General features: G+C 43.5%; 1 protein-coding gene across 1 annotated transcript in view; it reads left to right on the top strand.

Moving 5' to 3' along the window:
• Positions 1-14,346, top strand: part of LOC146198542 (protein amalgam-like) — an 86,460-nt gene that overhangs the window by 42,186 nt on the left and 29,928 nt on the right. Inside the window, exons 8-10 of the mRNA XM_084591928.1 lie at positions 5,226-5,354; positions 10,644-10,876; positions 13,391-13,499. Of these exons, the coding sequence (XP_084448054.1) occupies positions 5,226-5,354; positions 10,644-10,876; positions 13,391-13,499 (471 nt within the window). The remainder of the gene's footprint in view (positions 1-5,225; positions 5,355-10,643; positions 10,877-13,390; positions 13,500-14,346) is intronic.

Genomic DNA, 14,346 nt, shown 5'->3' with positions numbered 1-14,346 from the left:
GGCTTTAACTAAGACGACTCACTATCCTCGAGCGCTGGCTTTAACTAATATGATGGCTGCTGGATTGAGTTTATAAAACAAAAATAATAAGTTACTGGGGAAACAGGGCGAGCGAATGAGAAGAGCCTGTCTCGTAGACCGTATCAGGTTAAGATATATAAGCCGCGCCGTTTGATAACGACCTTGCGTCATTTTGTTTAGTTACGAATATAAGTCAAGTCGGGTTATTCCTGGCAATATTTTTATGGGAATGACCGGTATATAAATGCGACCTGATTTAAAGACCTTGCAAGTATTTGACCCAGCGCACCTTCTGGTGTCCGAAATTTAAAATAATGCCGCCAGATACCGAAACAAAAATATCGTATTTGACACGCAGGACTTTCTAGCTATTTTTTTCGCCGGTACATCCGCCTGAATGAACTAACAAAGTTCGGTGCCCATAGCCTAATGCGCTTCGGAGTGGACCGAGAAACGTAACTTACCGACAAAAGCGACGCTCATAAAGCAGACCCCTATCGATTGGCCCTTGTATGACTGCCGGCTATATTCCAGATCCTCCCCTTTGACAGCTGGCATTTTCATAAAACTTGCCAGGATTCCTCCTGGACGTCCGACCAAAAAGAAACTATCGGGGTGCCGTTTTACGTCAAACTTTTATTGCGTCTTTATTTTTATTTATTTTTCACAATCTCATCTTTGCGAAGGAGAGGCTGGCGTGTGATGGATGGGACGCTATTCGGGATGAGGAAGAGGAGGGGGGGGGGGGGGGGGGGGAGGTGCTCGCAAGAGCACGTACGCGTTAAGGGCACGTACTGTCGTATGGAGGGATGCAACAAGCGAATATATAAAGACACCGAGATTGAAAGTACTAAGTGGCGAGCTAAAGCGTCGGAGACAGCGTAGACAGATGAAAAGAGAAATGTTCAAAGCATGTCTGTAGGCGAGCTAGGCCTATGACGGTGTCGCCTCTGATGCGAAGAGACGGAAGACATAGTTCAACCGGAAGCGAAACAGGAACCAAAGAAACGGTCTGAGAGAAGAAGAGACCAAGGCGAAATGGATGGTAGCAAGTCAGGGGCAGGAGAGGAGACGAGGGAGTAAAACGCACAGGCGGAAAACGCAAAGAGAGAAAGATTGAGCGAGAGAGAGAGGCGCACAGTACGAAGGGAAGAGAGAGGGTGGGAAAGAAGAAATCTCGACTAGGGCACTAATGCACAAAGAAAACGCTTCAAATGAGACAGAAGTAAAGAGGAACGTGTCCGTCATCACGTCATTTTATTGGATTCGCCGGGCAATACGTCCCACTCGGAACAGTTCGAGTGGAAACGTCCTCGTACGCTGATTCCGACATAGCTTTTGATTCGACGCTTCCCCCGACCGATTATTTTTGCTCTTTATTCGTTCTATTTTAATATATGGAGTTTCCACACTGATTCCTTTTGCTTTTGTGGTGCGTTTAGCTTAAAATGGAACAAGCGGAGGCCGCAGCTCCCTTATTTTCTCTAATTTTATTTTTACCATACTTTTTGCATTCGCACCCACGTTTGGTTCCTCCGCTTGCTCATTTTTACACTTGTCTTCTCTTCATATTACCTTTTTTTTTTCTTTTCATTTCTTCATATTCCCTATGCGACATATTCGAAACTATGGTGCCGAAGTTTTTTTTATCCGTCACGCGTGGGGGACTGTTTGAAGAATTCGGCTCTAAATTGTATATCGTGTAGAGGAGGCAAGCAGTCTTGTATGGGTGTGTTTCAATATTATCTAGTTTTAAAATATAAAACAAGAGGAAAAGAAATATATAACTGTACAAGCCACTAGAGTCGGGTTTCAGGAAGATGCGAGCGCTGTTCAATCAGTGCAAAGGGGAAGAGGCAGCATGTCAGAAAATAAGACAAAATTTTAATTGACTCTAGAGCGATGAATGCAGCGCGCTCTTACAGCAATTCAATAGCACCAAAGGGACATGAGGAAGGCAGATGAGCATTTCCTGGGAAGCTATGCTGCTATTTCAGATTAAATTTACACCGAGTTTCATCGGCATCCTATAAAAGCTAGAACGTATGCATGCCGGCAAACATCAAGGTCCAACTGCGCGCCTGCTTTTGCTCTAGTTGCTTCTACCATAGCTCCCGTGCAAGGCCAACAAAGATGGCGTCCCTCTTTCTGCCGGGTGTATGCACAGTCAACATAAACTTGTAATTTAGTAAAAAGCAGTGAGATCATCGCAGTTTACTTCCGCCGCTAATATATCTGTGCTTTCATCCCTTTCCTTCATCCTTGATCACGTGACGAAGAGTACTGCGCAAGCCATTTGTGGAAAATGTTAAGTTGGTATCGTTGTGCATTATAAAGACTTCTTTTTTTTTTTTTTTTTCTCGGCTCAAAAAAGAGACCAAAAAACTTCGAGCTCATGTCTTAGAGCTGGCATTGTTAGCAACTGTGACATTTTCAGAACTTTCTAAAACGAGCTCCGTTCTTGTTATTTTTAAGAACTGCGACGTTTAGATTTAGAAATTTCAAAACTGCACTTCCTCCTAGTTATTTTGGAGGGATCTTCTAACCGCTATTATGTTTCCAGAAGCTGCAAACTTTTAAAGTTGAACTTTACAATCAAAGCAGCTTAGAAATCTTATGCACTCGGAAATAAAATTGTAAGAACATTCCGTTTGTAAATGACGTTAATATGAGTAGACCTTGTTAACAATTGAAAATTGGAAAGCTGCTTCATTTTACTTTTTTTTTTCAAGGTTTGCACTGACGATGTTGATAGCCATTAGCGTGGATATAGCTGCCGGCGATGAGCTTTCTTGCAAGTGCTGCGGGATTGTAACTAGATCAATATTTTTTAGTGGCAATGGCTTCTGAGCGGTCGTGCCACCGTAGTATGGTAGGTTTTTAGATGTCTTGTTCACGGCAAAAATATCCCTTCAGATTCAACACTTCTTCGACGGGCTGGTTGGTGTAACACAACGAACCGCGCGGACACGGAATGCTATAGAGTACTGCGTGTTGTCCTGCGTCATTTAAGAACAGCGTATTTGTCGTATGCCTCCATGATACTATAAAACTAGGATAAAGGCAATGATGTTGTGTCCGTCCGTCAGCGACAATAAATTATTTTGTCTGTTCTAGTGCCATTTCAACACGATTTCCTTTGCTTTTTAAGGGTGTCTTTGTAGTGATCGCCAAAAAGAAATCGCATTGAATAATTAGTACATCCGTGTTAGACGCTGCTGTCCCAGAGCACCATGAAAACTCTTGCTTAGACATGCTTCCGAAAGAAGAACAGAAAAGTGTTGCAAATTTATTTCAAACTAAAATGCCCATAAACTCGGGCACGTGGGAAAAATGAGAGAACAAATGTGCTAGAAAATGTCTCTTTGGGCTGGTCTCCTGAGGCAGCTGCGCTACTGGGCCAAGGAACATTAAAAAAGGGTTCTCTAATCTGATGATAATATATAAGAAAAGAGTGGCTGAGGGAGTTGGTGCAAAATATTTTGTGAAAACTGTCTTCTAGACTTGTCAACAAAAATAGCTTCTTACGCACTCTCCGTCATGCCCTACAGTCGATACCGCCAAGGAAACGCGATTCACATTGTTGTAACTTGGAATGAAAAATTGTAAATGTCAAGATGTTGCAAAATTTCCGACAAGGCCGCTGGCTTCACTTGACAGCGATGTTCTCGCAACACTGTGCTCGTTCATTTTAAACGTTTCGACACCAACGTCGTTCATGAACTCAATTTTGAAGTTGTGACAATCGTTAGGCGAGGTAACGAAATGAGCAAAAGAAGAAGGCGTGAAGAAGAAACAACGTAAAGACTAAGGCATGAATTGGAAGCACCTGGCCCAGAAATGAACTCAGGTCTTTTTTCTTTTTTTTTTTTTAATTTTTGATGCGAATGACCGTGTGTCAGAGACTATCCCCCAGCCGGTGCAACGAACGGAAGGCGTGACGAATGTGCCGGCGGCGAACAAATCTTCATCAACGCTCGGAGCGCGTGGTTCGGTCCCGCAATATAGTACAGCCGACAGACCCCCGAGATGGAGCAAGCTCGCTGGATCTCGGCCCGTAGCGTGCGGCGCGCAGCGGCGTTGGGCCGGCCTGGGGCAAAGCCGCGACGTGTCCGGAATAAGAGACGCTCTCTGGTCGACCAGGGCCGCTGGTCAAGGATGCTCTTCGCGCGCCCCGTTCACCCGCCAGCGGGAGGCTTTTATATCTTGGCGCCCTGTTCGGACGATAGGCCTTTAATGAAGAGTAATGGGCTCCGCTGATTGTGGGGCGGGCGCGATACGTTTTAGTGCCGTTTGAGCGCAAGTTATATTGCTACGCCGACCGCTGACCGGTGGTTTTCGTTTCGCCGCCGCGACGCCCGGAACAAACCAGCAGGCTGGCCGACGCTGCCATTTCGCCTGGCACACATTAGGTTGCCCACGCCCGGCAGTTCTCGCGGAAGGCCCCGAAGAGAGAACTACCGTGCGCGATTTCCCCTTTGTGCTCGCTTGCTGTTTGATTTTCTTTGCTGGGCCTGGCCTTTGTTTTTATGCATCACGTATCCTCCTTGCTTTGTGTCCGGCTCGAGAGATTTGTAAAGCATGATGGCTGCCTGTTCTTCACCCAAGGCTATAGCATCGAATTTGGTATCCCTTTAAAGGAATTTTTGCGCAAGGTTCCGGATATTGCTTTACTCGGCACGTAGTGCAGATCTTGCACTAAGTCATACAGCGTTGCCCTTCCGTGATCTATTTCATTATTACTTTAACCACTGAAAAGAAGAAAAAAAGACACATTTGGGCGCATTTTTCAGAACACTATAGTTTTTTTGAGTGAGACGAACTTTCCATTGCGTATAGCGCTGGTAAGGATATGTATGTTGCGATGAAGCGGTTTGGAGGACCTTTCCTTCATTGTGAATTACCATGAAACTATGAGAAATAGTGCTTGTATGTAAAGCGATTTCTGGTTACCTTCTTCACTTTCACCGGAAATAGATGTTTGGTTTTGTACAGACAGACATGTAAGGATCCGAAACACGACCATGAAAGCACGACATAAAACTCTGTGCAAGGGCATCAACAGGTTCTAATGCTGATATAATGCCAAACATTATGTAGTTGAGCTCCCCGATGAATTATCTTTTTATTTACTGAGAAGGAAATACAATGCGTACAGCCTGCGTGCTCACACCTGCTCTCGCGTCCTTGTTCCGACGTTGCAGTGACGGTGTACAGGGGACAGGAGCTGTTCTTCAAGCGTGTTTCACGGTCCCACATGGGCGCCTACTTGTGCCTCGCTTCCAACGGTGTGCCGCCTTCCATCAGCCGGCGTATATTCCTCGAAGTCACCTGTAAGTGTGGTCACCCATCTACATCCGCTATCTAAATTTGCGTGACGATCATCATCATCATCATCATCAGCCTGATTATACCCACTGCAGGGCGAAGGCCTCTCCCATATCTCTCCACTTAACCCGGTTCTGTGCTAGCTGCATCCACTTGACCCCTGCGAACTTCTTAATCTCATCCGCCCACCTAACGTTCTGCCGCCCCCTGCTACGCTTTCCTTCCCTTGGAATCCAGTTTGTTACCCTCAGCGACCATCGGTTATCCTCTCTTCGCACTACATGTCCTGCCCATGTCCATTTCTTCTTCTTAATTTCCACTAGAATGTCGTTAACTTGAGTTATTTCTCTGACCCACTCTGCACGCTTTCTATCTCTTAATGTTACCCCTACCATTTTTCGTTCCATAGCCCTCTGGGTTGTCCTCAACTTAAGTAGAACTCTCTTGGTTAGCCTCCACGTTTCAGCCCCATAGGTGAGTACAGGCAAGATGCAACTGTTGTATACTTTCCTCTTGAGCGATACCGGTAAGCTGCTAGTCATAATCTGCGAGTGCTTGCTAAATGCGCTCCATCCCAATCTTATTCTTCTTGTTATTTCCTTTTCATGGTCCGGATCTGCGGTTACTACCTGTCCTAAGTAGATATATTCGCCTACTACTTCCAGTATTTCGCTACCTAATGTAAACTTCTGTTCCTTCCCAAGGCTGTTGAACATTACCTTAGTCTTCTGCATATTGATTTTCAAGCCTACCTTTCTACTTTTCCTGTCTAGGTCATCAATCATTATTTGCAGTTCATCTCCCGAGTTGCTTAGCAAGGCAATGTCATCAGCAAATCGCAGATTACTGAGGTATTCTCCATCTAGCCTTATCCCTAACTGCTCCCATTCCAAGTCTCTGAATACTTCCTCTAAACAAGCTGTGAATAGTACTGGGGAGATTGTGTCTCCTTGCCTAACACCTTTCTTTATGGGAATTTTGTTACTTTCTTTATGCAGAACTATGGTTGCTGTGCAGCCACTATATATATCTTCCAGCACTTTCACGTACGGCTCGTCTACCCCCTGATTTCGCAATGCGTGCATCACCGCCGAGGTTTCAACTGAGTCAAATGCTTTTTCGTAATCAATGAATGCTATGTATAAGGGCTGGTTATATTCCGCGCATTTTTCTATCACCTGATTGATGGTATGGATATGATCGATAGTAGAGTACCGTTTCCGAAACCCTGCTTGATCCTTTGCTTGATTGCAGTCTAAGGTTGTCCTGATTCTATTAGCGATTACCTTAGTAAATACCTTATACGTAACAGACAGTAAGCTGATTGGTCTGTAATTTTTAAGGTCCTTAGAGTCCCCTTTCTTGTGAATGAGGATAATGTTTGCATTCTTCCATGCTTCCGGTATCGTCGATGACACCAGGCACTGCGTATACAGGGTGGCCAGTTTTTCTAGCACGATATCCCCCCCGTCCTTCAGCAAATCTGTAGTTATCTGATCCTCTCCAGCTGATTTCCCCCTTTTCATAGTTTCTAGTGCTTTTTTGACCTCGTCCTTCGTCACTGGTGGAACGTCTGACTTTTTTTCCCTACCGCCAATCTCATTACGGTCCTGACTACTTTGGCTACTGTAGAGATCTGTATAGAACTCCTCGACTACTTTGACTATCTTGTCCATATTAGTGATGACGTTGCCCGCCTTGTCCCTTATCGCATACATCTGGTTTTTGCCTATGCCCAATTTCTTCTTTACCGCTTTAAGGCTTCCCCCGTTCTTTACAGCATGCTCAATTTTCTCCATATTATACTTCCTTATATCGGCCACCTTGCGCTTATTGATTAGCTTTGATATCTCGGCCAATTCGATCTGGTCTGTTGGATTGGAAGCTTTCATACTCTGCCGTTTCTTAATCAAATATTTCGTCTCCTTAGACAGCTTACCGGTATCCTCTCTAACTATCCTACCGCCTACTTCTACCGCGCACTCAGTAATGATATCTCTGAAATTATTGTTCCTTGCCTCTAGGGTAATGTCGCCATCCTCAGTTAGAGCTGAATACCTATTCTGTAGAGAGATCCTGAACTCTTCTGCCCTCCCCCTCACCGCTAATTCGTTGATGGGTTTCTTTCTTACCAATCTATTGCGTTCCTTCTTCAGATTTAGGATAATTCGAGACCTCACCATCCTGTGGTCACTACACCGAACTTTCCCGATTACCTCTACATCCTGCACAATGGCGGGGGTTGAACACATTATGAAGTCGATTTAATTTTTAGACTCTCCGTTAGGACTTTTCCATGTCCATTTTCGGTTCTTCCGTTTGCTGAAGAAGGTATTCATGATTCGTAAGTTATTGCGCTCTGCAAACTCAACTAGTAACTCCCCCCTGCTATTGCTAGAACCAATGCCATAGTCACCTACTGCCTTGCCTCCTGTCTGTTTTTTCCCTACCTTGGCATTGAAGTCGCCCATTAGTACAGTATACTGCGTCTTTACTTTTCGCATTGCCGATTCAACATCTTCATAGAAGCTTTCAACTGCCTGGTCATCATAACTACATGTAGGTGCATAGGCCTGTACAACCTTCAGTTTATATCGCTTATTAAGCCTAATTACGATGCCTGCAACCCTCTCATTAATACTATAGAATTCATCTATATTACCCGCTATATACTTATTGACAAGGAAACCTACTGCTAGTTGTCGCCTCTCTGGTAAACCTCGATAACACAGTACATGCCCATCCTTCAGTACAGTATATGCCTCATTCGGCCTCCTAACCTCACTAAGCCCTATGACATCCCATTTCATGCCCTCTAGTTCCTCTAACAGCACTGCTAAACTAGCTTCACTAGCTAGGGTTCTAGCATTAAACGTTGCCAGGGTCAGTTTCCAATGGCGGCCTGTCCAGCGGAGCCAGGCTTTCTTAGCACCCCCTGCTGCGTCACAGGTCTGACCGCCGCCGTGGTCAGTTGTTCCGCAGCCGCTGGTGACTGAGGGCCGGGGTTTTATGGAGCTTATCATAGGAGGTTGTGGCCAATTACTGCACCAGGGTGGCCAACTCCTGTTCTGGTGAGGGAGTGCGTTGCCGGAGGTGTTCACCGGCATCAGGTCGCACCCCTAACCTGTATATGCAATTCCATCGACACGCGGATTTTTTTTTTTTTTTTTTTTTTTTGTCATCCGGTGGAGAATTGCGCGGCACCGGGATTTGAGCCCCGGTCCTCTTGCATGCGAGGCGGATGTTCTACCGCTACGCCACCGCTGCGTGACGATAGAGTAGCCTAATTAAACAGGATGTTAGGATGGTGTGGCGGAAACCTGCTGCCAATAGAATTTGGTTTAAGTATAATTTACTCATAACGCATCACGGCGCACCTCAGAAAAAAAAAAAAAAACACTGAATAGCAAACACTATGAGTTCGCTTCAACAAACTGCACGAATGCAATACTAAACCCTTTAATTTCGTTGCTGCCAGGGTAAAGTAAGGAGAGCATTTAAGCAAACCAGGCACCAAACAAGCGGAACACTCATATCTGTTTTATGACAAATAGAACTGTTTACTTTCCGTGACGTTTAGAATAACATTGAAGGAGTGTTTAGCACATGCATCACTGGAAGAATAAAACGTGTGACCAACTGCACCCCATAATGAATCAAGCAGCTGTTATTTCAGTCATACTGGGCCATATTCTCATTCGATACACAAAGGTATCTTCAATGGGAAAGTGTCCTGTTCCTCTCATGAAACGCAGCAGTCATTATTGTCTTGTAATAAAATAAAACTGAATGACACTGCTCTGAAGGTCTCGCTTCTAGCCGCCATTTTAGTGCTTTGGGTCTGTTTATGCTTCCCTCTCTCAATAAAGGGGGACTCACTCAAGTTCACGCATATTCAAGGAGCATCAATATTTGATTGGGACGACTTAAAAAAAATATTGCACATTCAAATTAATAACCTAACCACAATTCATTTTTACCCAAGTGTCTTACACGAGCACCTTAATTTCATTTATTTCATTTCCAAGTAGCCAAACATTGCGTTTTGAAAGCTGACAGCCAAATAAAGAGCTGTTTCCAGCGCTACATTCTTCTGTTTGGTTCTTGTCTAGGCCTTCTCACCAACACGTGAAAATATGATCAAGAATAGAGCGGAAGTGTCAGTGCGCTAGAAAGCATTCGACAGGAAGACGTACTTGCTTTCTGATCTAAATGTCCTATGAAATAATAAAAATCAAACTGCCCGCTGGCAGTCTACGTCGGTACTTTTTAATGCACCGGCGGCAGTCAAGGGCCTAATTTCGGATTTAATTAGAATAGGTGCAAATTGCAATCGCACAAGGAGCGTCACACCTATAAAAATCCCTCTCACTCAAAGGTCACCGCAGGCACGCATATCGGGCTCTGCTTATTTCATAAAACCTATCATCATCCCTAACTCAATCGTCAGTTCATAATTCATCGATATTTTTTATCTCATCTTGCAACGAAAACGTTCAAAAAAGCTGTATCGCAACTTTTAAAAACAACCGTTTTTTTTTCTTTTAGCTCGCACACGTCAGCTGGCTTGATCCAGCCTCCACAAGATGTCGTCTCATTGGCAGATAGTTTTTACCTGATTCACCACATCCACTTCTTCCTGTAGTAACATCTTTTAACTTACGATGATATTTGCATTCGAATTATTTGGCTTCGTGCTTTTTATGATTATGAACTGAAATATAGTTCCACAAGGCGGGCGGAGGATTCTAGACCTTTCTCGTTTTCACAATTCACCATACCTATTTTGTAGTAACCTCCATTAAATTAGAGTCATATTTCGGTGTGTGGTTTTTGTTTAGCGCTTTTATGCTTCTGCTATTGTTTCCTTGTTTTAGATCAGCAGCACATGCAGCAAGGTTTCGAGCTCTTCGGTCTCAGCTTTGTTGTCGCAGAGTACAGCTTTTACGAAGAAGAGAGGGTAAACGATTGAACCGGAGGAACTTTTCTGAAAATAACAGGGCCTACTGTCACCGCATTGCCTGCTAAATCTCTACTGCTAAGTCGCCTGTGAATTCCTTTAAGCCTGAAACAGACGCCTTCGTCAGAAACGAATGCTTGAAACCTGAAATAAGACCGCACGTTCAGCCGAGAAACATCTCAGAGGCGGCAGCAAATTACTTTTTAACAGATATTTATTTAATGTCGATGAAACTTTTCTGCAGTACAACAAAGGAGAACTCCTGCTTCATGGCCCATGTTACTATTAATATCTTATCAGTTTCCTGGTAATTTATTTCCGCTGGCTTTTTCAGTCACCCCGATGATCTGGGTGCCAAACCAAGTGGTGGGTGCCCCGCTGGGTTCCAACGTGGTCCTGGAGTGCCATACAGAAGCGCATCCGCCCTCGGAGAACTTCTGGTTCCGCAGCTCTCATCGGCTGGACACGGCAGCCACCAACATAACGTCGGTTACCTCCAACGACTCTCGAGCCAGGCTGAAGAAGCCGAAAAGGCACGAAGCTTACATCACCCGGACAGGGCTCAAGGTATGAGGGATGATGGGATGAAATCGAAATGTGCTTGATGAAAAAACACAGGGGCCGCAATTGCTTGTTCCAGCAAATAAGGCATCCAGTACTCTTCAAAAACTCAAGATGGCTGCCTACACCAGTTGGAACATTGGCATTTTCCTCTATCAAGTGCAAAAAAAAAAAAAAAAAAAAAAGAGACCATCTCACAGATTGTCTTGATGCGCAATAAAATATCTGACGAGACCAGTTGAGACCAATTGAGCAAGAAAAACGTTGCATTTCGGATTGTTTCGATGGTAGCTGCAATGATAGACACAATATGGAGAAATTGTGTTTTTTTACACCCTTTCGCACGATGATTTCTCTCTCTTTTGATCTGATAAGTGGCGTCGTAGCACCGCCAGAGAGCTGAAATGATTGAGAGGCCATTATTTAACTTCGTGCATATATTTTACAGTCAAAGAATGTCCGCCACCATATTTGTACGTAGCCAGACAGGTGCCAGTTTGACCTACGCTGCGCTCAGTAGATGCAAAGTTTGCGAACATATCATTGGAGGATGCTGAAATAGTTGAGAAAATTCAGTTAAGCGGTTTGAGTGTAAGCTGTTCCTGTACGAGCTAAATCGAGTTATTTACAACGTTCAGACAGAGTGATTCCTCACCGCTCAGAAAAGGCGCATTAAGAAACTCAAACGCGAATGCACTGCTGTCATAAATAAGCTGAGCATATTTTGAGCCTCTGTGAATCGACGTTAAAAAGTAATGATAAGGAAGCCTTCAAATACAATACATCATTAATGTAATTCATATCAGAGTTCAGTACAAGTCACTGAAACAAATGCATATGGTACAAGACATTGTTTGATAGCCAATATTTGTTAGTAAATTGATGATGAAGAGCGTGCGGTGCTGACTACCACTCCTTAGCCAACATAGTGCTTCGTGAAGAAGAGGTTATGCAAAGTAAAAATTCAAGCCGCACTCAAAACCATATCATGAGCTATCTCACTGCAACTAGAGTAAAGAACCGTCTGCTGTTCGGCTCCTTATCTTTATTACCGGATTTCTGTGCAGTTTGTTCAGGGAATGTAGAAGTGAATGCAGTGATGAGTACAACTCTTTAAAAAACGTAGTGCTTCGTGAAGAAAAGGGAACGCGAGGAAAAAACGCCACACAGCCACATTAAAAACTGATTCATTTACTGTATTACTGCAACGAGAGCAAATAAGTGTTTCATTTCGGCTGCTTGTCTTTATAACCGGATTTCTGTGCAGTTCACCCAGAGAACTTTCCTTTCGAGTTATCAAACTCTTGCAAAAAAAACAAACAAACTGCACTGAGCTTTTCATTGTAATCCACATTAAACAGGCATGAGAACTTCAGTAAGATGCCTTACTTTACAGATTGCCGGTAAAACGATACCGGAGTCTTAGCTTTCAATTAGTCGCTTGCAATCGTTTAATCAAATGGGGGGCAGGTTTGCCAGGTTTTTGAATTGTTATCTGAGGAAGGGATACCATATATCTTTTCCAATGCATGGCTTCCAGAATGTACTCACTTAGCGTATGGCATACTAGCGAAGATTTACATCGGATACGTTACGATTAGCCTAATGATTAGCTTCATAAATGCATCTTAGTACTATGTAATGAAACGAATGCTCTCAATCTGCAAGAAGTTACTTGCTTTGTATAAACTTATGCAAGCAGTAACGCTGTATCAGAAATAAAAGCGGATGAATATATTATTATTATTCATGTGAGCACCTGGAAGAGTAAGATTGCGGATATGAAGGCTAATAAACATCGCTTATGACGTATTTAAGACATGAAGTCAGAAAAGATCCGACATTTGATTTAAAGGAACTAAAGAGCGAGATGGCTTTAACGTTCCTCGAAACATTACGAGCCTTGAAGTTCTGTTATTTTTGCTGGTGCATTTTTCCATCTACTTCATTGTGTACATGACGAGCAGAGTTAACGCGTAAGGTTTTAATAGTAAGCCAATTTATTTCATTCTAGTCCGCAAACAGGACCTTATTTTCGAGGGCGTAAGGGGGAACAGCGCCAGCTACACACGGACAAAAAGGGGAGGGCGAAACACACACAGCGCTGACTTACAACTGAAGGTTTATTTCAGACACGTCGGTGTCTGAAATATAGTCCTAATAGCCCATAGCCCTAATAGATAAAGATTGCAGTTCTTATCGGGAGCTGGATGATCTGTGTTTTCCTGTATGTTTTCTGGTGGTGATGACTGTTTCTAACTAGGTTGCTGTTGTATCCCTTGATGCTACTCTATATTTACCGACGTGTCTGAAATAAACCTTCAGTTGTAAGTCAGCGCTGTTTGTGTCTCATCCTCCCCTTTTTGTCCGTGTGTAACTTGCGTTTTCCCCCCTTGCGATGAACCAACTAACCCGCAACGTTTTGTTTCAGGGCGTGCAAAGCAGTGGTAACAGTGTCGTGAATGCTATTATAGGCTGTTATGAAATGTTATTTATTGCTGCTTGCACGCTTCCTTAAAGGTCTACATGAAGCTCACAATCAAGAATCTTCGGAAAGAAGACTACGGCACATACCACTGCATGGCACAAAATGCCCTGGATAAAACAGAAGGAAAGATACAACTTCATGGTGAGTGACGGCGTATGGGCAACTACCTGTAGTCAGTACCGATATTAGAATATGTATAGGAGGAAACTGATGGTTGTTAAGGCCGGTACACGTCTAGTCATCCTGCGTTTGATTTAATACGACATTCAGATGCGTCCTGGACGAGTGCTTAACCACGTACCAATTTCAAAGAGAACCTTTTTTAGGATGATAGCATCATCGGTTTACAATTGCAGAACTACTTTGCTAGCATTCAAAATATTTATTCCGTAATTCATTATTTAAGTATAGCGCTAGGGGTTATAAGTATAACATGACTATGTCTGGCAGGGTATTTTTGGAGAGCATCATAGAATTATTTGGAGCGAGTTAGGGGGTGGAGAGGGGGTTACGCCACTGAGTGTTTTCTTCATCAATGCTTCCTTTTTTAATTTTTTTTGGCCGTGAAGAATGTTCATTAAAGCCACGTTCATCAGCGAGTCCGGAGGCGAGCTCGTACAACGCATAAGTTGTACAGTTGCCCCGAGCTTTAATAAATTGGTTGTTGTTCAGTTTAGTTCTTTTGCGTGTTTCTTTTCCTTTTTTTTTTCTTTTTTTTTTTTACATTTGCGAACTGCTTTTCGAGATTCTAGGAGGCTCTCTGCTTCAGATATGTATAAATATATTTTCGTGAGGACGAACACACGGGTAAAAAAGAAACAGACATATGACACTGCAATTAAAGATTTATTTATGTTCTACTAGCATCTCCCATGAGAGTAGTTATACTTCACAGAACGAGTAATGAAATGACTCTTGTTCTTGTAAGAAATCACGTCGATGCCTTTTAGAATAGTTTGTTTTCTAGGCTCAAAAAATCAATTCCGTA

Source organism: Amblyomma maculatum, chromosome 2 (assembly GCF_055883805.1).
Source record: "Amblyomma maculatum isolate TAMU_Amacu chromosome 2, ASM5588380v1, whole genome shotgun sequence".
NCBI lineage: Eukaryota > Metazoa > Arthropoda > Arachnida > Ixodida > Ixodidae > Amblyomma > Amblyomma maculatum.
Note: the sequence above shows the minus strand (reverse complement) of the source record. Positions and strands in the feature narration are given on the sequence as shown.